This window comes from Urocampus carinirostris, chromosome 4, assembly GCF_059441175.1.
Source record: "Urocampus carinirostris isolate Australia breed hairy pipefish chromosome 4, RoL_Ucar_1.0, whole genome shotgun sequence".
Taxonomy (NCBI): Eukaryota; Metazoa; Chordata; class Actinopteri; order Syngnathiformes; family Syngnathidae; genus Urocampus; species Urocampus carinirostris.
Genome location: NC_142352.1, coordinates 32,014,554 through 32,036,912, shown reverse-complemented (window position 1 = coordinate 32,036,912; position 22,359 = coordinate 32,014,554). Strand labels below are relative to the sequence as shown.

Sequence of the window (22,359 nt, the reverse complement as noted above, 5' to 3'; positions counted from 1 at the left end):
AGTGGATCAAGGAAGGAAAGTTTTGGGTGCTTTGAGGAGAGTGATGAACAACAAGAGTATGAGTATGGATGTTAAGAGGGGACTGTATGAGAGTGTGATTGTGCCGACTGTGTTGTATGGAGCAGATACTTGGAGCCTGAACGCAGATTTAAGGAGGCAATTGAATGTTTTTGAGATGAAGTGTTTGACGACTATGTTGGGAGTGACAAGATTGGATAGAGAATTTGAAATTATGAGAGAAAGAACTGGAGTAGTCGTGGAACTGAGCAAGCGTGTTGATAAGAGAGTACTCTGTTGGTTTGGACACATTGAAAGGATGGATGAGGAGCGAATGTTGAAGAGGATCTACAGAGCAGAAGTCAATGGAAGGAGACCAAGAGGAAGGCCGCGATTGACGTGGATAGTTGGTGTTATGAGTGCACTTTTTTAAGGGTTATTGTTCTATCTTCTTTATTCATTATCCGATATCGGTCAGTTCATAATACGCTGCAAAGCCTAGTGTAGCGACCCTCGTTCATGCACGACACAAGGTTTCACAATCTCTGGTTTATTGCCTGCATTCAGTAAATAAAACAATACAAAAGTCAGGGGTCTCTGTTCTCGACTGCAATTATCTTCAACGCTTACAAAAATCACTTAAGCTACGGCAAGCGCTGAAGCCCATAAAGTGCCAAACAAAAAAAACAGTCGCAGACGCCCATGACTTAACAACTGAATGAGGTACCGGAATATTAACAGTAATACAACAAAAACACAGATTTTGTGAGAATTCAAAAAAACATTCAAAACAATCAAATTTCAACTCGACTCTTACTCTCAGCCAAAAGGCCAAGCTAAGGTCCTAGCCTTAAAGCCTTGCTGCGATTATTGCGAATGCACCGTTCCCGGAGGTACTGCAATACCGGGCCGATGCGTGGAGTGGACAGAGCAAGCTCTTATTCCATCTCCGGATAGCAAAAATCAAGCCTTAATGTCTTCAAAAGGGCTGATGTAATTACATATCGTTGAATTGTATATAAAATAAATGTAACTACTCCATTAAAACAACCCTGACTTTATTCATGGTTACGTCACAAATATTCCAGTTGCAATGAAAAAGAAAATGTTGCTACACATTTATGTATTGTAAACTAATTAGAACAAAATATTCTTTGATATTTTCGGGAAATATCTGAGTCGACGTGTGCATTGTGGGATAAGTAGTTTTTGGTAAAACATTTTTCCCACCAACTTGTTTTAAGAAACTCAGACATTTTCAGCTCTTGTGGGTCTCGTAAAATGATGTGGTGGGACACATTTAGCCCCCGAGTTTGACACGTGATCTCAACGAAAAGGAAACTGTCTTTTCGTTCTTAGCACAGTATTCTTACTGAAAAAGAAAAAGGAATGGACAACACGAACGACTTCAGCACATGTGGAATCTCTTAAAATGATGTTGGCAATTAGTCATCTTTCTTTCATTTCAGTAACAAGGTTGCAGACAAGTAAAGAAACAATAATATGATTGAAACGAAGAAAAAGGACTGACAGGAAAAGAACAAGTTTAGCTTTGAGCCCCTTCACAACTTGGACACTGAACACAATTATTACAACTTGTAAAAATAACAAAAAAAATAACTCAATGTTGAAATTATGAGTCAAATCTAATCGTATGAAGTTGTACTATCAAAGTGAATCTCATTTGGTTGTAGATAAATCTAATTTTTCAAAGAGGATCACAAACTTGGAATTCAAATACACTCATATGACTTAGAAGATTCTGAAATCCAAATAAAAAGTCATTACACTTTCAATAATAAGTTGTATCATTTAATCACCATCAGACTCAGATCATCTTGGTTAAGTCGATTCAAAAAATGTGCACACACAAGAGATGCGTGAAAAGTACTAGAGAAAAAATAATAATAGTGGAACATACTGTGGAGATATTGAATTACTATTATAAGGGGCGGCAGTGGCTCAGGAGGTAGCGCGCTCGTCTTAAGATCAAGAGATCGCAGTTTGAATCTCGCTCCTCCGTGTTACATGTCGAAGTGTCCTTGGGTAAGACACTGAACCCCTAATACCCCCAATATGCAGGTTAGCGCCTTACATGGCTGCACGGCCGCTATTGGGAAATGTGAAGCACACTGTAAAGCACTTTGGGAAGTCTTGACTTGAAAAGCACTATATAAATGCAGATCATTTCATTTTTATTATTATTCAACATTTTTATTATATATGCTATAAATAATAAAACAAAAGCGTCAAAACTCGTACATTTGAAGAAGCAGTTTCAAAAGTAGTATTGTAGTATTTATTTTTTCATTATTATTACTGTCATTCTTTGTAACCATGCACACAGAACGAAATGTCGATACACCTGACCCGTACAATTAAACTGTAGTGAGCCGATGCAGCCGCAGCCAAACAGGGCGCCGCCATTTTAGACCCAACTGCTGTGTTGGGAATCATTAGGTGACCAAACCCCCCAATTCCAACCCTTAATGCCGGGCAGGGAGGAAATGAGTACCAATGTTGTAAGTCTATGACTCGGCCAAGGCTGAACCAGCGACCTCCCAGTCTCAGAGCGGGCGCCCTACCATCTAGGCTACCGAGCTGGTCAGCCAGAATAAACCATAAACATGATATATACAAGAAATCCTTTGACACGATAACTCTCAATAATTATAATACAATAGATGTGAAAGAATAGAGTAATAAAAATAATGTAGTGTATAATACAAAGTAATTATATAGAATTGTTTAAAAAGAAAGAATATGTAAATAACAAGATTAGAGTAGAATAGGTCGGAGGAACGTCGTTGGCATAATACTATACATAATAACCTAATCAATTCACGTTGAACATGTAAATAGCGGAAGGGTAAAAACTCTCTTTAAGACGTGTAGTCTTGCTCACAATGGAACGAAATTAGCACAATTAGAAACTATGTTGAGTAGATTTGTACATGCCACTGACATCAACAGTACACAAATGCTTTCATTCAGACGTAGCTGACATTTATTCTGATTAAATGAAAACTCTGAGCTCATATCAAGCAGGATCATTTTTAAATTCTAATTGAAAAAATAAATCTATTGTCACCAGAACACTTGTGACTCTGAGCTCTAACCTGACTAGAAAATCTTTGACCTCAAACTGAACAAAAAGGTCTCTCATCAGTGTGGGTTCTTATGTGTCTTTTCAAACTTGATTTTTGGCTAAAATCTTTACTGCAAATTGAACATGCAAAAGGTCTCTCACCAGTGTGGGTTCTTGTGTGGTTTTTTAAGATATATTTCAAACTGAATTTTTTACAGCAAAATGAGCAGGCAAAGGGTTTTTCACTAGAGTGGGTTCTAGTGTGGTTTCTCAAAGTTCCTTTTCGGCTGAAATTTAGACCACAAATTGAACAGGCAAACGGTTTTTCTCCAGTGTGGGTTTTAACATGATTGTTCAAACTTCCTTTATGGTTGAATTTTTTACCACAGACTGAGCAGTCAAAAGGTTTTTCACCACTGTGGGTTCTTTCATGGTTTTTTAAGTTGCCTATTCGGGTGAATGTTTGACTGCAAAGTGAGCAAGCAAATGGTTTTTCACCAGTGTGGGCTCTTGTGTGTGATAATAAGCTTTCTTTCCGGGTAAATCTCTGACAGCAAACTGCGCAGGCAAAAGGTTTTTTACCAGTGTGGGTTTTTGCGTGGTTTGTTAGATATTTATTTTTGCTGAATTTTTTACCACAAACCGAGCAGGAAAACGGTTTCCCACTAGTGTAGAATTTCAAATGTGATTTCAAACTACACTTATTTGGAAACATTTTCCCACAATGCGAACACTTGTGATATGTGCCATCAACTTCCGACTGTTTGTCGCCATCATCGTGTGCAGATTCGGACGGGTCGTCGTCATCTGTTGTCGCGTGTTGACGGAAGCTTCTGCTTGAAGGCATCTTTTCGTTGTTCTCTTCATGTTGATCGTCGGAGGTTAAACGGGCTCCAGTACCAGGAAACGCTCTCAAATGTTCCTCCTCTTTCAAGTTAACAGGTACCAAGTCCTCCTTTTCCTTTTTAACATGAACAGGCCTCACATTCTGCTCCTCCTTTTTAATGTCAACTGTCTCTAAAAACTCATCCTCCTCTTTTTTCACGCCAGGCAAAATTGTCTCTTGTTGCCAAGGAAGAAGATTCTCTTGACTGACGTCTGCGGACACAAGGCATGTATGAATGTGTTAAATCACAATTTTAGGTTTTTATACTTTGGAGTTTCCTAAAGACTATGAAATAGATGAACTCAACCTATTTATCAATGCAAATCAAGACTTCAATTTTAAGGACATATTTTTCAATATCTTGATTCTCAAAGAGAAATGAACGTTTTTTTTTCAACCTCAAAACCTTTCCATTAATTCAGTGCACTTACATCAGCAGTGTCAATGTCAAATGGATGGAGGGCCACATCAGTGTAATAACTGTCTTCAAAAGGGCTGATGTAACTACATGTCATTGAATGTTATGTAAAATAAATGTAACTACTCCATGTAAAACAACCCTGATTTTATTAAGTCACGTCACAAATATTCCAGTTGCAATGAAAAAGAAAATGTTGCTACACATTTATGTATTGTAAACTAATTAGAACAAAATATTCTTGGATATTTTTGGGAAATATCTTACTCGATGTGCAATGTGGGAAAAGTAGTTTTTGGTAAAACATTCTTTTAACCCACTTGTTTTAAGTAACTCAGACATTTTAATCGCATTTGTTTGTAAATAAATCTCATTGGTCAAAGAGGGTCACAAACATGATATTCAAATACACTCAAATGTCTTAGAAGGTTCTGAAATCCAAATAAATAGTCATTACACTTTGAATGCAGGTCAATATAAGTTGTAATCATTTAATCATTATCAGACTCAGATCATCCTGGTTAACTTGATTCAAAAAATGTGTACACACAAGACATTCTTGAAAAATACTAGAGAAAAAAAAACCAATAGTTGAACTACTGTGGAGATATTGAATGACTCTTATTATTATTATTCAACATTTCTATGATATAATGCTATAAATGATAAAACAATAAAAGCAAAAAAGCGGCAACACACTTACATATGAAAAAGCAATTTCAAAAGTAGCACAATTAAAAACTGTTGCGTAAATTTAATACATGTCACTGACATCAACAGTACACAAACGTTTTCATTCAGAGTTAGCTGACATTTCTTCCGATGAAATGAAAACTCTGAGCTCATATCAAGCAGGGTTGTTTCTAAATTCTAATTGAAAAAATAAAATAAATCTATTGTCACCAGAACACTTGAGACTCTGAGCTCTAACCTGACTAGACAATCTTTGACCTCAAACTTAACAAAAAAAAGGTCCCTCATCAGTGTGGGTTCTTGTGTGTCTTTTCAAACTTGCGTTTTGGCTAAATTTTTGACTGCAAATTGAACATGCAAAAGGTTTCTCATTAGTGTGGGTTCTTGTGTGTTTTTTTAAGGAATCACTATCAGAGAAGCATTTACAACAAAATGAGCAGGTAAATGGTTTTTCACCAGTGTGGGTTCTTGTGTGCTTTTTTAAGTTAGATCTCATGCTGAATTTCTTACAGCAAAATGAGCAGGCAAATGGTTTTTCACCAGTGTGTGTTCTTGTGTGGTCTTTCAAACTTCCTTTTTGGATGAATTTTAGACCACAAATTGAGCAGGCAAACGGTTTTTCACCAGTGTGGGTTTTAAAGTGGTTGTTCAAACTTCCTTTTTGGCTGAATTTTTTACCACAAACTGAGCAGTCATAAGGTTTTTCACCACTGTGAGTTCTTTCATGGCTTTTTAAGTAGCCTATTCGGATGAATTTTTGACCGCAAAGTGAGCAGGCAAATGGTTTTTCACCAGTGTGTATTCTTGTGTGTAATTTTAAGCTTTGTTTCTGACTAAATCTTTGACCGCAAAATGAGCAGGCAAAAGGTTTTTTACCAGTGTGGGTTTTTGTGTGGCGTGTTAGAGATTTATTTTTGCTGAATTTTTTACCACAAACCGAGCAGGAAAACGGTTTCTCACTAGTGTAGAATTTCAAATGTGATTTCAAACTACACTTATTTGGAAACATTTTTCCACAATGCGAACACTTGTGGTATGTGCCATCACCTTCCGACTGTTTGTCGCCATCATCGTGTGCAGATTCGGACAGGTCGTCGTCATCTGTTGTCGCGTGTTGACGGATGCTTCTGCTTGGAGGCACCTTCTCGTTGTTCTCTTCAAGTTGATGTCCCTCCTCTTTCATGTTAACAGGTACCAAGTCCTCATTTTCCTTTTTAACATGAACAGGCCTCACATTATGCTCCTCCTTTTTAATGTCAACTGTCTCTAAAAACTCATCCTCTTCTTTTTTCACAAAAGGCAAAATTGTCTCTTGTTGCAAAGAAAGATTCTGATCTTGGGAGGTTAAACGGGCTCCAGTACCAGGAAACGCTCTCAAACGTTCCTCCTCTTTCACGTTAACAGGTACCAAGTCCTCCTTTTCCTTTTTAACACGAACAGGCCTCACATTCTGCTCCTCCTTTTTAATGTCAACGGTCTCTAAAAACTCATCCTCTTCTTTTTTCACAAAAGGCAAAATTGTCTCTTGTTGCAAAGGAAGATTCTGATCTTGGGAGGTTAAATGGGCTCCAGTACCAGGAAACTCTCTCAAACGTTCCTCCTCTTTCACGTTAACAGGTACCAAGTCCTCCTTTTCCTTTTTAACATGAACAGGCCTCACATTCTGCTCCTCCTTTTTAATGTCAACTGTCTCTAAAAGCTCATCCTCCTCTTTTTTCACAACAGGCCAAATTGTCACTTGTTGCAAAGGAAGATTCTCTTGACTGACGTCTGCAGACACAAGGCACATATAAATGTGTTAAATCACAATGCTTTTGAATTTCTTAAAGACTATGAAATGGATGAACTTGACCTACTTAACAATGCAAATCAAGATTTCAATTTTATGGACATATTTTTCAATATCTTGATTCTCAAACAGAAATGAACGTTTTTTGTTTTCAAATCATCCTCAAGACCATTCCATTAATTCAGTGCAATTACATCAGCAGTGTCAATGTCAAATGGATGGAGGGCCAAATCAAAAAAATAGCCCAGACTGATCAAATTAAGAACATTTTGAAATGGCGCATACAATTCAGTGAACAAAGTTAGACCTAATGAAAACTTGAAGCCCAAGTGATCAATACTTGACCACTAGACAGCACTGTATTGTCCAATGCAAACTCAAAACCAGTGCCGAAAGAGCGCAGCAAAGAATGCTTACTACGGAAACTAAGTGGACAACCAGAGCCATTTCTTCTCAAATGTATCTGGCCATTGTCGTCTGCTTTCCAGCAGGTGTGCATGATGTCATCTTTTACACTTTCCAGTTTTCCCACAGTGATGACATAAGTCAATAACATTTTTTATTATTTGTTCTCGTTTATCCATGTAAAGTGTGACTGTTCAGACCTGTTTATTAATATTTCAATTCATAGTGTAATGATGTGTTGCAAGACAATCCATTCCTACTGGTCCTGATGTTAATGGCTACGTTCACATTCGAACAAGCGACTCAACTACGCTCCAGAAAATAAACCACTTCATTCTCCCCTTTTTTAAATACTTTTTATATACTTTGAAACACTGTGCCAAAGAGGGCAGGGGAAAAGGAAAACAAGACAAATGGGCAGTAAAGGCAAAGGACGCGATGCTTTAGGATTACAGCGGCGACAGCAGAGCCTCCCAGCTGAAGACGTGGAAAGTCTGAAAACTTTTAGGTTGAAGAGAATTGGAAGGACACAGGTTGGTAGACCGCTATTCAGTCATTCAATACCAATATTACATTGGGCATGGATGTGAAGGACTGAAAAAGTATGTTTTATTGGAAAATAATTGGTGTACTCCTTGCCACCTACTCTTACTTTGTTTACAATATATTTCTAATTTAGAACGCTTTGACGGTAAAAAGTATGATTAAAACAGGCTATTGTTGTTACTATCCACTCTGGAAAGTGATGTTTAGAAAAACATTAGAAAGTCTTTTTCCTTTGCTACAACTGAGTTAACACCATATTAAACAATTTGGTTACCACTGTCCAAGTCAAAACACCAAGTTCACAATAATGTAAAAAGTTATTTGGAAACATATTCATATTCTTCTCAATTTATTTTATATTGCTACTTGCGGCTATTAAATATTTTGGGGCAATATGCGGACCATAGGCTCATGTTTGTTTGCAGTATCTATTGAAACACTACTTTTCCTTTTTGGCAGCGAGTCATTGCGTAAATGCCCACAGATGAAGAAGACAACTTACAAGCCCAGCTGATCGAAAGACAACCAGGTCTCCATTTTGACTGTCAGCCCGTCAAAGCCGCTATGGTGAGCTTGTGTGCTGACAGCATAATATCCTTCAGTACTGCTCATGTGGATTATGCAAAGAAATTTGCTTTCAGATGCCAAGGCCAAGCACCAAACTACTGCATCAATACCCTGCCAAATCTCTCAATGTACTGCCTTAATGCTGGGGCCATAAAACTCCAGAGATGATGCAAGGAGTATTTCACTACTTTGGGTGGAACAAGGGAACCGGGTGATTACCAGAGGGAATTCTGGTATACAGCCTACCGCCAATTCATTTTCTGGCAACATGGCGCACTTGGAGCAGGGAACCGTGGTGTTATTCCAAGCTGCTCTGTTTCAATAAAAGACTTTCCCAGATCCCCACCGATAATGCAGAGGTTTCCTACCAGGAATGTAATTCCAAATGAATATTTAACTTTCTATTGTTGCATTATTTTTATTGAGAACCAACAAAAAAAAAAACAAAATCTTTTGAGTCCAATTGCAGTCATTCTATGTCTTAACCACTAATGTACTTGTTCAGACATATGACATTGCATTGCAAGAATTGTCAACTATAACAGATGTTCTGCAACTCCACATTTAAACCCAACCTCAAATATTCATGCGACAAAACAAAGGATGACGTGTAATGTACCATAACTATAAGACAAATTGAGTGTCTCCAATGTTTACTGGTTTTAATAAGTTTCACCAACTTTTGTAGGAAAAAGATTTCACTTTAATGAATGCAACAGTGTTAGGAATGGCACAGTTTTCCATCATGGAAATAGTGGACCCAAGACTTGGGAAGGACAGTCAGTCACTCCATGATTTCAGGTGCCCATTCAGCTGATTTTGTGAAAGACAAGTAGTCTTAGTTCATGTTAATGTTTTGTATTGGATGTGAGGGTCCCACTTTCGAAATTTCCTCAATTGTATTAGACTTTTGTTTGTAAGGGCTTGACATGTTGAGTTTGCCATGTTGACCCCGCTGTTGGAGTGTTGATGATTTTTAGATTGGAATGTACCTTTCATAATAAATGGAGAATGAGCCAAATCCACTGCAGGGAAAACATTTTTTCCCCAACCATAGACTGCTTAAGAGAATCCCAAGCCGTGTCAAGCTCTGGTACCGTCTCTATAACTTGCATAAACGAGTTACTTTTATTGGGATTAACTAGAAATTTAAAACAGTAATCTTCCGAATATCACATGTATTGAAAATGTATGCGCTCTACCATAAAGAACTAAACTTTTTTCAGTACATGTTAAATTCAGAAAATAAGGAGTACTTTTGCCAAAGTCGATATTTTCAGCTTGCTTAAAAGTGATTTCTATACTGTTCTATTACATTTCCCCCAAAATGAGATACAAAGTTGTTATAGTGGCATTTGCGAGAGTGATGTATGCTAGAGGGGGGGCATTTCACATGGCAGGACATTTTTTGGCTCAACAGTGGCGGTGAGTTCTATTTTTCGGGAAGCATGTGACTGACAGATTGGCTAGCAGTCAGAAAACAATGCTAAAAACATGAGTTGACCAAAAAAAAAAAGGTCACATAGTGGCACAATATTTTTCTTCAAAAACACAAACGAAGTACTCTTACTGGTCAAGTAAATATCTGGGGAGGGCAGCGTCACTTTCAAGCTGTAGTTTTTCCATGAAAGCTCACCATCTTGTAAATACAGCCCTAAGATAAATCCTAGTATTGTTGCGCTGTTTTTGGTTAAGACGCTTTTGTTTGTGTGCAGTGGGTCATTTCAAATGAGTGTGATATTAGAGGTTGGTCATTTGAGATTTTAGCTTTCGGATTGAAATTCCAAATATAATGCCATAGGAATCCTAATTACTCTGAGCGAGGACCAAAAAATATGTCTTAGTTCGAGTATTCATCGATCGCGAGCTACTTTTAAGCTCTCTTGGGGCTGACCGGAAGAATGTTGTCTTTGTCTTGCCATTGGTGGGGTTCACCCATACCTATTGTGTGTTACATATGTCAAAAACACTCAAAGTGGCAAAAGGATGGGGAGCTTCGCGCAAAATTAAAAACACATAGTGAGTTTTTGTGGCTTTGGGTACCCGAAGCAGTAAAAAGCCAGACAAACATACCGGCAACTTCCAGGCAGGGATCACACTACATAAAAGAAATACGATAAAAATTTCTCAATTTATGATTTTATTAAATACAAAAATAACATAGGTATGATAGTTAATGTTTTTGGTTGAGTATATAAATAAATGTTGTTTTTTTACAGAATGAGTTATTTGTACCACTAGGAGGCACTAAATATTACATACCATGTCTTTAATGGATATTAATTGATATAGGTTTTCCAGGGCCAATACGATAAAGATTATTGGTATTGTTTTTTAATTAATTTACTCAAACAAGGATACAGTCTTTTGCTTTTATGGACATATGTTGCTATTTATAGTCACAAAAGGGGTGGGGGTGTATGAGGTTTTCTTCTTCCAAGGGGGGCATGAGAAAAAATATTTTACAATGCACTAAACAGGAAAGTACCCCAAACGACTATACAACCGCAGTTATTGCAAGTGTCCACCAGATAGCGGCAAAGCACAATGGATCACCAAAGAAAGTGAGTAACAAACGCTGTAACGTAGATTAATAACAATCAATATTATCAGTACAAAAATAACCATGGTTCGATTCATTTTTATAAATTTCAAAGAAAAAGCATTTTTCAGAATTTGCTATAAACCAGTGTAATCATCTACGGAAGATTCCAAGGATTAGTCGCGATGCTGACAGGTTATTCAACGAGACCAAGATTGAATTTAGGTGTAAATTTAAGACTATAATATAAATGGGTGTTTCGACACTTTTGAACATGAAATGAACAACGACTGAAAAGCTATTCCTACAACAATTATTCAGGCAGTGTGCCGTCTTGTGGAGTGGTGCAGTAATACACTTTGACTCTTTGATCGCTTAGCCGAATAATCAGCATCACACCGACAAGAGTCGAAAGCTGACTAAGGTAATCCAATGACATTAAGAATAAATCTGGCCTTTAACACTATATTGTTAGCGTTTAAAAAAAAAAAAAACAGGTATTTGAACAAGAAATTGCAGTATCGCACCTATTGTCACCCCAGCAAGCTTTTGCCAATTTCTTCTGCACGGTAGGGGCGTACGGGGAAACTGAAGATATAACTATGGCTGACTAAAATACTCATATTATAGTTCCCTGTTTGATTTTATTAGACTGCTACGTTAGATTTGGTTGAGGCTTTTTAGGCACAGGACGAACAAAAAAAAGCATCAACAATTTAAGAACGGAAACAAAAAAATATTGACACAATCCAAAGCCCCGAAAACAGAGCGTTCTCCATCCGGGCCCCGGTGTTGTGGAATGCCCTGCCTCTGGAGATAAGATCTGCAACCTCAACGGAAGTTTTTAAATTGAGGCTTAAGACACACTTCTATTCCAAAGCATATGATTGATGCCCACCTCGTATTCTGTTTTGTCCTGTCTTTTTCTGAGGCCTGCCTGGCTGATACGAAGGAGAAGGATGATTTGGGATGGGTCAGCGGACCGGGGTCTGACCTGCAGCATGTCAACCCCTGCATTTACCAGCTGGCGTCGTCGTTGATGTCATGCTCTTTCCGGACATTTTCAACATCTTACCTAGTGTTTACTATTCTGTGTACAGTAATGCTAATTGTAATTCACCCTGTTCAATCCTGGAAGGGGGATTACCACATGTGAGGTCCTTTCTCAAGGTTTCTCTTTTCTCCTCACACTGAGGTTTTTGAGAATTTCCTTGCCCGCATGCTGGTTTAAGATCAGGTAATTGTGTAATTTTGTAACTGTAATCCTGTGCAGTCCTTTGAGACATTTTTGTGATTAAGGGCTATATAAATAAATTTGACTTGACTTTTTGACTTGACTTGACATGTGCCCAAAGGGAGTAGGCTGAAGTAAAGGCTTTTAAATACCTAGCCCTATTCCACATTAAAGCCGTAACACTGCACCATACCAAAATATGAAAAACATACAATTGACATTTTAAACGTATAATTTAAACAAAATAATGGTAAGGACGAGTACTTAGAATGGTCAGAACAAAATACCAACTATGTAAAAGACAAAATACCAACAATTGTAAGAGAACAGACATATGCTGTTGACTGAAATTTGGTTGGGTATATAAATGGTTCAAATCCGATCTGCAATCTCAGTGAAACTTTTTAAATCTAGGCTTAAAATCCACAACTATGATATAGGTAAAGAATGACCTATATTTCATATTGACAATATTTGTGTATTATTTGTTATTGCAACATCATGTCCCTTCTCAAGGTTTCTTCATTGGTTTTGAGTATTTCCTTACCCCCATGTAGGTTTCAGATCAGAGGATGGTGTAATAATAGCATGTAGCTTGGAATAGTCTGTGTTCTGTGCAGCCTTTTAAGACTTCTTGTGATAAAGGGCTATACAAATAAACCAATACTTTTTCAGGGCATTGTGACCAGACCAGTTGTTTGTAGATAAGTTTAAAGCTGTGAATATTCATGCATTCAGTTGTAAACTCAAGACTGTTGCAGTTTCACACCACGTAGACACACAAAAAAACCTTTACGCGTTATTCAAATTGAAGGTATTTTAAAGGTGAATTCATATTTTGGCTGCATGAACTTCAGGAACTAGAAATAAAAAGCAATATATGTTGTAGAAACTAAAGTAACCAACCTGCTTTGTTCGACATATCTGGAAACTGCTTGCTAGCTTCATTTAGCGAACGAGATTCACGCTCGTTATTTTCTTCTTCTTGGTGTTTAACAGCGGTCGGCATCCATCTCTTTGGTGAACTACCGCCCCCTATCACCGCGTCCTCGTCACCGTTCCACTTCTCAAATCCTGTTAAAAAGCCCCGTACTCCTCGAAAAATGTAAAAGAATCCTCCGCTAAGGTCCATTGTCCGAATCCAACAATCTTTTCATTTAAAATTCCATTATTCCTTCTTCCACCCGCCCTTTCTTCATGTCAAGTCAAGTTAAGTCATGTTTCTTTGTATTGCCCTATTTACAAGGAGTCTCGCGAATACGTTTGTTGATCTGAACAATGCGTGTGTGAATATTTTTGAGTTAAATCTCTCGCCCAACCAGTTCGGGGTGTCCCCTGCCCACTGCCCAAAGCTGACTGGGATGGGCTCCAGCACCCCTGCGAGCCTACTGAGGTTAAGCGGTGCAGATAATGGATGGATGGATCTCTCACCATATAGATGTTTGGTAAAAACGAATGTAATATCTAGCTGAGATTTTTAGTTGCTAAATGTTCTTCTCATTACAATTTACCACTAGGCAACACTACCCTAATTTTTTGCAAGGTCTGCAATAAATGTCTAATTTTTGATACGTAATCCTTGCACTCATGGAATAATCAATTCACAGTTCATAGTTTTCTGTTAAGGTATAGCATGCACCTGTACCGTAAGGGGTAATGGCGCTTAATGGTATAATGGCGTACTAATTCATGCTTGCTACCCTTAATCAGGGAAGAAAGCCAAGCCACTGGAAAGCAGTGTCGACCTTATTTTTAAGCACACCTGTTTAGAAACATGGCAACAAGAATTTACAAACACTTCACCCAAATTCAAGCTCTCGTCATTCCTTGAAAACACAACATTAATATTAAAGTATTTCAAGGATTTCAAGCACTCGTGTGAACCTCTGCAACGTGGGGCTGCATCATGCCAACCACCCAGCCGCCCCACTTTTAGCATAATAATAATTATAATAAATTTTGTTTGTTTGTTTATTTTATTCGTATTGCCCTTAATCACAATGAGTCTCAAAGGGCTGATTAATCGATTAATTGATTAATTCCGGCAGTTAGGCAGCTTTAGGCAAAGCCCAAGGCAGTTGTGGGTTTTTCTTTTGTGGTGAAAATGCTGGTCTATTAGTGATCCCAAGAGCCAAAAAGAGATCCGCAGGTTTGAGAGCGTTCTCCACACGGGCCCCGGTGCTGTAAAATGCTCTTCTCCCTGAGATTCGATCTGCAAACTCAGTGGAAATGTTTAAATCTAAGCTTAAAACACACTTCTTTTCAATAGCATATGAATAACCTATATTTTATGTTGACAATATCTGTGTATTATTTGCCCTCATGTAGGTTTTAGATCAGGGGATGGTGTCATAATAGTCTGTGGTTTGCAATTATCTTTGGTCTGTGCAGCCCTTTGAGACTCTTTGTGATTAAGGGCGTCACATATAAACATGACTTGAGTCCAAAATAACAAAATTAGACCTTTAAGTATCTTAAATATGTTTTTTGTTTATTTTTATTGGACGATAACAAAGGAAAATAAGTAAAATTATGAAAATGATTTTTTTTTAGTGAGCAATTTCTCGAATCATCGGTGAAGCACTGGTCAGGGGGCCACTTATCGGGAAAAAAATAATTCCCCACAGGTACATATAACAAAGAAAAAAGATATGGAAACACTGCATTACAGCATAGAGGTATATATATATATATATATATATATATATATATATATATACATATATATATATATATATATATATATATATATATATATATATATATATATATATATATATATATATATACATACAGTGCATCCAGAAAGTATTCACAGCGCTTCACTTTTTCCACATTTTGTTATGTTACAGCCTCATTCCAAATTGTATTAATTTAATCTCTTATTTTAAAATTCCACACAAAATACTCCATTATGACAATGTGGAAAGTTTTTTCTTTTTTAACTTTTTTTGAATCTATTAAAAATAGAAAACTAAGAAATCACATTTACATAATTATTCAAAGCCTTTGCTTAATATTTTTTGATCCACCTTTGGCAGCAAATACAGCCTCAAGTCTTTTTGAATATGATCCCACAAGTTTAGCACACCTATCTTTAGGCAGTTTTGCCCATTCTTCTTTGCAATAAGTTTCAAGCTGAATCAGGTTGGATGGGAGACGTTTGTGTTGTGCACACCCATTTTTAGATCTCTCCAGAGATGTTCGATCGGATTCAAGTCTTGTCTGCGCCCACGATCCGGGGATTGCTGGACGCAGGAAGCAGGTTGCTCTGAACGCGGAATTGGGACTTCCGTGGCAAACGATGGTGGTGTCGGGAACGGAAAAAAACGGGACAGGAGAGCAAAAATGTGGTTGGTGTCGGAAACAAGTAGAAAGCCAGGGGAGGAGAGTAGACGTGATGGAGATCAAAAAACGGATCGTTATTCAGGACGGGAGAGCAGGCGTGGTAGAAATCAAAACAGATCGTGGCGGGAGAAAAACAGGAGAAAAAAACGGGAAAGGCGAAAAAGGGCTTGCCGTGTAAAAACAGGGATTCGCAGACAGACCGAGAAAAGGGGACTGACAGGACAGAGTTTAAATACTGACAGGGAGCCAATCTGTCAACGAGCTGCAGCTGGCGCCACTTGGGCGTGGCCAATTGGGCGCCATGGCAACTGTGACAAGACTTGTCTCAAACAATGGATAGATGTTAGCTATTATTTTCACAAAGCCTAATATGTCAAGCCTCAAAGTCCTATTTGAACAATAATAAAAATAATACTTATAATACTAATTATAATGACAATGAAAAATAATAATTATAATCATCAATAATGATTAATGATGATGATGATTATTATTATTATTATATTAGAGCATCTACTAGCTAGAACCAGTAGTAATAAACGTATAGTAAAAAGTAGAGATTGGTAGCAATCACTTAGCATTTCCCTGACACCTATAGAGTGCTTCGAGGTCCTAAGCTTACCCACAATGCATTGCTTGCGGGCATTTTGGAAGTCAACAAAGCTTTTCACTTCATTCTTATTGTTCAGCGAACCAGTTAGATTCTACATTGTAATGCCAAATACGTGCGTTATTGTTGGCTGTTGTGGCCGAGGGGAAAAGGGTGGGAAGGGCTTCTTTAGACTTCCGAAGTGTGTTTACGATCAGGGGATTGAAGCTCAGGAGAAAAGTGAACGGCGAAGACGAATGTGGCTGGCAGCTATCAACCGGTCAAATTTGCCAAGGCTTCACTGTGTTCGTGTTTGTTCTGACCACTTTCTGACAGGTAAATTGAATTATTTATGATGTAGAAATACATTTTAAAAAGGTTATGGGACATGTGTACTTCATGTACATCCGTCGACACCATTCAAGTATGGCTAGGTTAAATACTGTAGGTGTTGCTTCTTGAGTAACATTTCTGAAAAAATATTCTTAACAACAATGATCCATGGTTGTAAACTTGGCTGAGACAAACTCTGAGAATGTAGAACTTTCCCTTTCACAATATTGTTTTCATCACCTTCGCTTGTGTGCACAGACACATCCCGAACCCAACCAGACACAAATCTGTCGTAGGCTTCCATACTTTTGTAATTTTGAAAATCCTTCAGTTCACAGAAGGGACTTGGGTGGAAAATAAGATAGTTAACAAGTTCGATGTAAGTCACACACGGCAACAAATCGGGATCAGACTTCCAGTCCTTGTTTTTAATTTTGTAGGGAACCAATTTTCCACCGTGCTTGCTTGTCTAAACTCTCCACGTAGTTTTCCATAGTGTTGATGGACAAAATCCGTACACAAGCGAAGCTAGTTGAGTAAATAAATAGACAAACTGAGTAAATATTTGCTCCTCTCGCTATCGCTGCTTGCAATCGACAGACTTCCAAGATGGCGGCACGAAGCTGTGTTACTATTTTTAGCACAGAGCTCGGAGCCCTCTATACTATTCACACATACTAAGGCATTTGGCATTCAAGTAAATTCAAACCAGATCGCGATGATAAGTTACCAGATATCAAAAAGAACCCGCAAACGCAGCATACAAAAAACATGACTTGACTTAACTTGGCATTTCAAATTATATCCTCGGTCTAGTCAGTTCTTTTGATGACTTTCAGTCTCTTGCAATAAAAGGGGCTTTCTCTTTGAATTGCAAGAAAATGTGTTCCTTAAAATTGCGGTATATGCACTCTTACACACAACAGCTAGATAGTTGATTTTTTTGAATATCGACTCTTTGAAAACAGTATTCAACAAACAAATATTTTTTCGCTCCATTCAAACTCGTACTGCCACTCCCGCTGTTTTGGGGCAACAAGGCGCACGCATCCTGCGCGGAGCCAGTGATGACATGAATTTATTTTTTCGAAATTAGCATATTTTTGTTTCAGAATATGAATAATACTCTCAATTCACGTGAGTATTTTTTACAGTATTGTATGCACGTGTATGAATATAAAGCATAATAAGCGTTTGCTTACGCAAATCCATAATTTCCAATTTCGCTGTGGCTACAGTGTAATGTTACTACCACAACAACAGGAGGCAGTAAAGAAGTAAAATGGGTCTTTCTCACCGGAAGTAATAGCGTGAAGGCGTCACTAGATCCAGGCACGTAGTACACATCTATCTAGTCTGCATTTCGAACGTTTTTATTCATACATAAGACTCTTTGAACGTCGTGTTACCTTGTTTCCACCCGTTGTCTTAGCTTTTCAGCTTCAAACTGAGGGTAGTTTAAGTTTTTTTTGCTGATAAATGTGTAAAGATGTGCAAACTAGAAACGCTGAGAGCGCTACTGATTCAGCGGCTAAGTGCGGCTGCCGAAGAAATATTTGTAGTAGTCGAAAAAACGATAGCAGAGTACGAAGAGGAACTTTGTCGTACAAAAATCGAAAACGAGCGACAACGTCAACAACTAGACGAATTCGTGCGTCAAGATGAGTCACGCAAGGAAGGTTTGTAGAACTATTCCCTTTTATTAGCGTTATACACTTAAGGTTTATTTTGTAATGGAAGCACGAAGGGTTTTCCCAGGTCCTGCGTTTTAACAGGTGTTGTGCCAGAATCCGCTCCAAAACCCGACTCCGTTGCGTAAATTCAATCGTAGTCTGTGTTTATGAAGGAATATTGATTGGCGTGATTTAAACAAACAAAAAAACGATCGTAGTCTCTTTAACGAGTTTGTTTAGACATGTGCAATCTGCGATCACAACTAGTTGTTCACAAGTAGGCTTTATTTAATGTAATGTAGAAGTCTCGTTGTATAATTTATCACCACAGTGATATTCAAGTGTTTCAGTCGTTTCTCTCGGGAGTTCGGTGGGGAGTCAGATTTTGGGAGGTGTTTCATACACAATGGTCCTGTGGTTATACCGACCAGCGAACTACTACATACAATAAAAATGCACATTTTAAAACAGAAAGATTTTCCCATTATTACTTACAAAACGGCTCAAGTTTCTTAAATTTTGATGGTGATCGTTTGTGCACTGATTTTTTTCAGATAATTTTTACAAATGCTCTGTACGATTGACGTCTGGACTTTGGCTTGGCCATTCTAACAACTTTTATATTGTTAATTTTAAACCATTCCATCCGGAGTTTGCTTTATGTTTAGGGTTTTTGTCCTTTTGAAAGGTGAACATGGGCCCCATTCTTGGGTTTCTTGCTGACTCCCAACAGATTTTCTGCCAGAATTGCACATTATTTGGCTCCATCCTTCTTCCTATTGACTTCCCAGTCTGTTCTGAAGAAAAGCAACCCTAACGCGTAGTGTTGTCATAATCAGTGGGGATGGTGTTTTCAGGGTGGTGTGTAGTGTTACTCTTCTTCCAAATGTGACTCTGCATTCAGCCCAAAATGTTCAATTTGGTCTCATCTGACTTGTTCCATATGTGATTTATGTCTATCATGTGCCTTTGCGCCAAACAGGCCGTTTTATGGTATTCTTTCAGAAAGTGCTTTCTTCTGTACACTCAGTTGTATGCAGACTATGACTAATATTTGTCTTATGCGCATATTGTCCCACCTCAACTGTGTATGCCAGATGGCTTAGATAAGAGAACAGTTGGCCAATATTTTTGCAACACCTACATTCGTTTTTTGTTGTTGTAAATGTTATTTAAAATGGTGAAATAATTCTGTTGCACTTCATGATTGTGTCTCACATGTTGTTGATTCTTGGAAAATATGTTCAGGTTTTTTTTAGCCTTAGGTTTGAAGCAATATGACAAAAGGTTCTTGAGGTGAGGGCAATTACTTTCGGTAGACACCGTAGTTGGCGATAAAGTTTATTATTTTAGGCCAGGAGTGGAATACTGTGTTTCCACCATTAGTGGCAGAAGCACTGTGGCACTTTTTTTACATTTTAAGGCTGGTAAGAGGAGATTTCATCAGGATCTTCTTGTGTGCCTTTGCCAATTTTATGTATCAGAATACTCATGCAAGTGTGATATCTGCTTAACAATTTCCTGGATATTATTTCAAGCGTATATTTGCTCGAGTACTAAAAAATGAGGAATGATCAATAATGCCCTTGAGAGGACTTTTAAGACAAACGTTTGTCGATTTCCACAATTTTAAATATTCTTATTTACAAAACGAAATGCAGGGCAAATGATGACTATTCGATTCACAAGGTTAGAATTGGGACCACATCATATAGCTGAAAGTAAATGCATCTGTATCTTACTCGTTTGCAGTGTTTAGTGACATTTTTACAAAAGAACACTGATCGGACCTCGTTTTGGAAACATTATTTACACCAAAACTTTTGGTCAAAATAAAACTCAACGATTTTAAAGAATTGGCAATTTTGGTAGGATGCTATTATTTCATTCATCTATTATCTTTGCTGCTTATCCTCACTAGGGTCGCGGGGCTGCATCACATATCAAAATTAAATGCACTTTTGTCTGGAGATCAGGTTTGGCGTCTTAGTTGAGTTTTGTCTCAAACTATATAATATGACTCTCACGAGAAAAATCTATATATTTGTTTTATAGCTCTATGAGTCCAAAAGGTTCCTGATCCCCTGAGCTAAATTGTGAACCATTTTAGTGCCAGGAGCTTAACCTACAATAAAACCATGTGCAGTGACAGCATTTTTTTTCTGTATTTCAGATGCCAGTGAAGAATTTGCATCCTTAGAGCGGAAGCAGAGAAGTTCCTGGATGAAGCAGGAGGAGCAGGAGCAATACCCGGTTAGGGAACAAGGGCATCTTCAAGAGCAGGATTTATCTGGCTTGAGCTTCATTGTAAAAAGTGAGGATGATGAAGGAAAAGGTCAACAAGAGCAAATCGGAGAGGACACACTTTTGGGAAGCAGTTCAGCCCAATACATGACAGAGGCTGATGGAGGACCACAAGCCGAAACCATCATGGGTCAGTTGAATAGCGATGTCTCTACATCTGATGCTGATGAAAATGACCATGATGAACTCTCAAAAGAGGGTACGTCACGAAACATTGACAATGGACCCTGTAAATGTTCTCAGTGTGAAAAAACCTTTTCCTACAAGAAGAATCTGAAAAGACACATGCTCATACACTCAAGAGAAAAACCATTCATTTGCTCGATCTGTGGTAAAAGATTCACCCAAAACGCGCATCTGACGTCACACTTCAGAATACACACAAACGAGAAACCTTTCACTTGTTCAGAATGCGGTAGAGGTTTCACACGGAAGACATATTTGACGATACACATTCGGACACACACTGGAGAGAAGCCCTTTTCCTGCCCGTATTGCAACAAAGATTTCCGTGATTACTCAGCGATGATAAAGCACAAAAGAAGACACACTGGAGAGAAACCGTATTCCTGTTCATTTTGAGTAGAAAGTTTTGGTGCAAAGTCCACATTGGTGAGCCACCTGAGAAGATACACACAATCTGCAACAAAATAATTTGATCGTTCCACTTTGTCTCACCATATGAAAACACCTTGTGGAAAAAAAACTCATTCCTGCACGGTGTGTTAAAGAGCATTTGTGAAAAATATCTCTTCACCAGACACATGAAAGCCCACTGGTGGGAAAATATTTTGTCGCATTGTGTTCGATCTGAAGTTCTTGTAAGTATCAGGTTGGCAAACATTCTTGTGCCGGTGAAAAGAGTTGCAGTGAATGAGGCTGCTATACTTTTAATAAATCTTGCAGTTGTTTTAAGTATTTGTTTTTTGAGAAACTTATACAGGCAATTCTTAATTCATTTACATTGTTGTGTCACAACATTTCGGAAAGGGATCCAAACTTCAACATGGTAAAAAGAGCATGGTGAATATGGCTATTGTCTCCAAGGCTTTGTAAACTTCTGTAAAAGCCAGAGCAAGGAAAATGAACAGGTTTCTCATAAAAAGTGTTAAATGATGTTTGTATGTTCAATGTTTGTAACTTTTTATTGTAACATATGTGGCATTTCTATTAAGCACCTTTTGGGACTTTTACATTATACCAACTACATGCCAGGGTACTGGTTTCTTAAAGTTATATGGTTCGTTTACACACCTTAGTATTTACATACTGTATAATATTCAATTTGTTTTTTGATCGTGCCAGTAATGTAGAAAGAAAAAATACTCACACTTACTATACTCGTTTGTAGGTAAGAATGGGTTTTTCAATGGTATTGGCAAAAGTGTTTTGGTAAGGTAATTTGGGTTCTTTTTTTTTGTTTTGTTTTACCATTTAAGTGATCTGTCCCTTCAAAATCTTACACAGCTGGTAAGTACCGCCAAACCGACTAGGTTGACCCACTCCTGGGCTCACTGGTTAGCGGCGTGCCTATTGTGAGCCTATGCTGGTCGGGTCAAACCATCAGAATCTTCCAGTACATGTGGACGGAGCCCCCCCGAAAAATCCAAAAGATAATCCCAGCTCATTTTGCTGCCTGTGGATCTACTCAACGCCGTACCATAGAGTTCCTGAAAGCTGGAATAACCTTTCTTAGGTGAACATGTTGTTTGGCTTTATTTTCTAATTATTTAATTTTTGAGAACTTCACTAGATACTTGGCCCCATGTGTGATGCTAGCAAGAAAAACATCTTGTAAAATTCCTCTTTCAGGGTTTCTAGAACCGTTATAGTTTTAACCCTTTCTGAGGCAAGTGATTGTCACAGTCTTAAAATAGCCTCTTACCACTAATTTTGAATTGTAAACCGTTTTTTCAATGATTACCAAATGGAGTGTCAACATGTCAA

General features: G+C 38.0%; 2 protein-coding genes and 1 pseudogene across 2 annotated transcripts; 1 reads left to right on the top strand and 2 right to left on the bottom strand.

Moving 5' to 3' along the window:
• Positions 1-868: 868 nt before the first annotated feature.
• On the bottom strand, positions 869-1,002 carry LOC148367336 (U2 spliceosomal RNA; annotated as a pseudogene).
• Positions 1,003-1,404: 402 nt separating this feature from the next.
• On the bottom strand, positions 1,405-13,555 carry LOC148367335 (uncharacterized). Its single transcript, XM_088334187.1, has 3 exons — positions 13,072-13,555; positions 6,130-6,852; positions 1,405-4,183 (listed from the first exon to the last, which is right to left on the bottom strand). The coding sequence occupies exons 1-3, from the start codon at positions 13,295-13,297 to the stop codon at positions 3,138-3,140; spliced, it is 1,995 nt and encodes a 664-aa protein (XP_088190313.1). The 5' UTR covers positions 13,298-13,555; the 3' UTR covers positions 1,405-3,137.
• Positions 13,556-17,730: 4,175 nt separating this feature from the next.
• Positions 17,731-22,206, top strand: LOC148367334 (uncharacterized). The gene is made up of 2 exons (XM_088334195.1): positions 17,731-18,114; positions 20,282-22,206. The coding sequence occupies exons 1-2, from the start codon at positions 17,925-17,927 to the stop codon at positions 20,992-20,994; spliced, it is 903 nt and encodes a 300-aa protein (XP_088190321.1). The 5' UTR covers positions 17,731-17,924; the 3' UTR covers positions 20,995-22,206.
• The last annotated feature ends 153 nt before the right edge of the window (positions 22,207-22,359 follow it).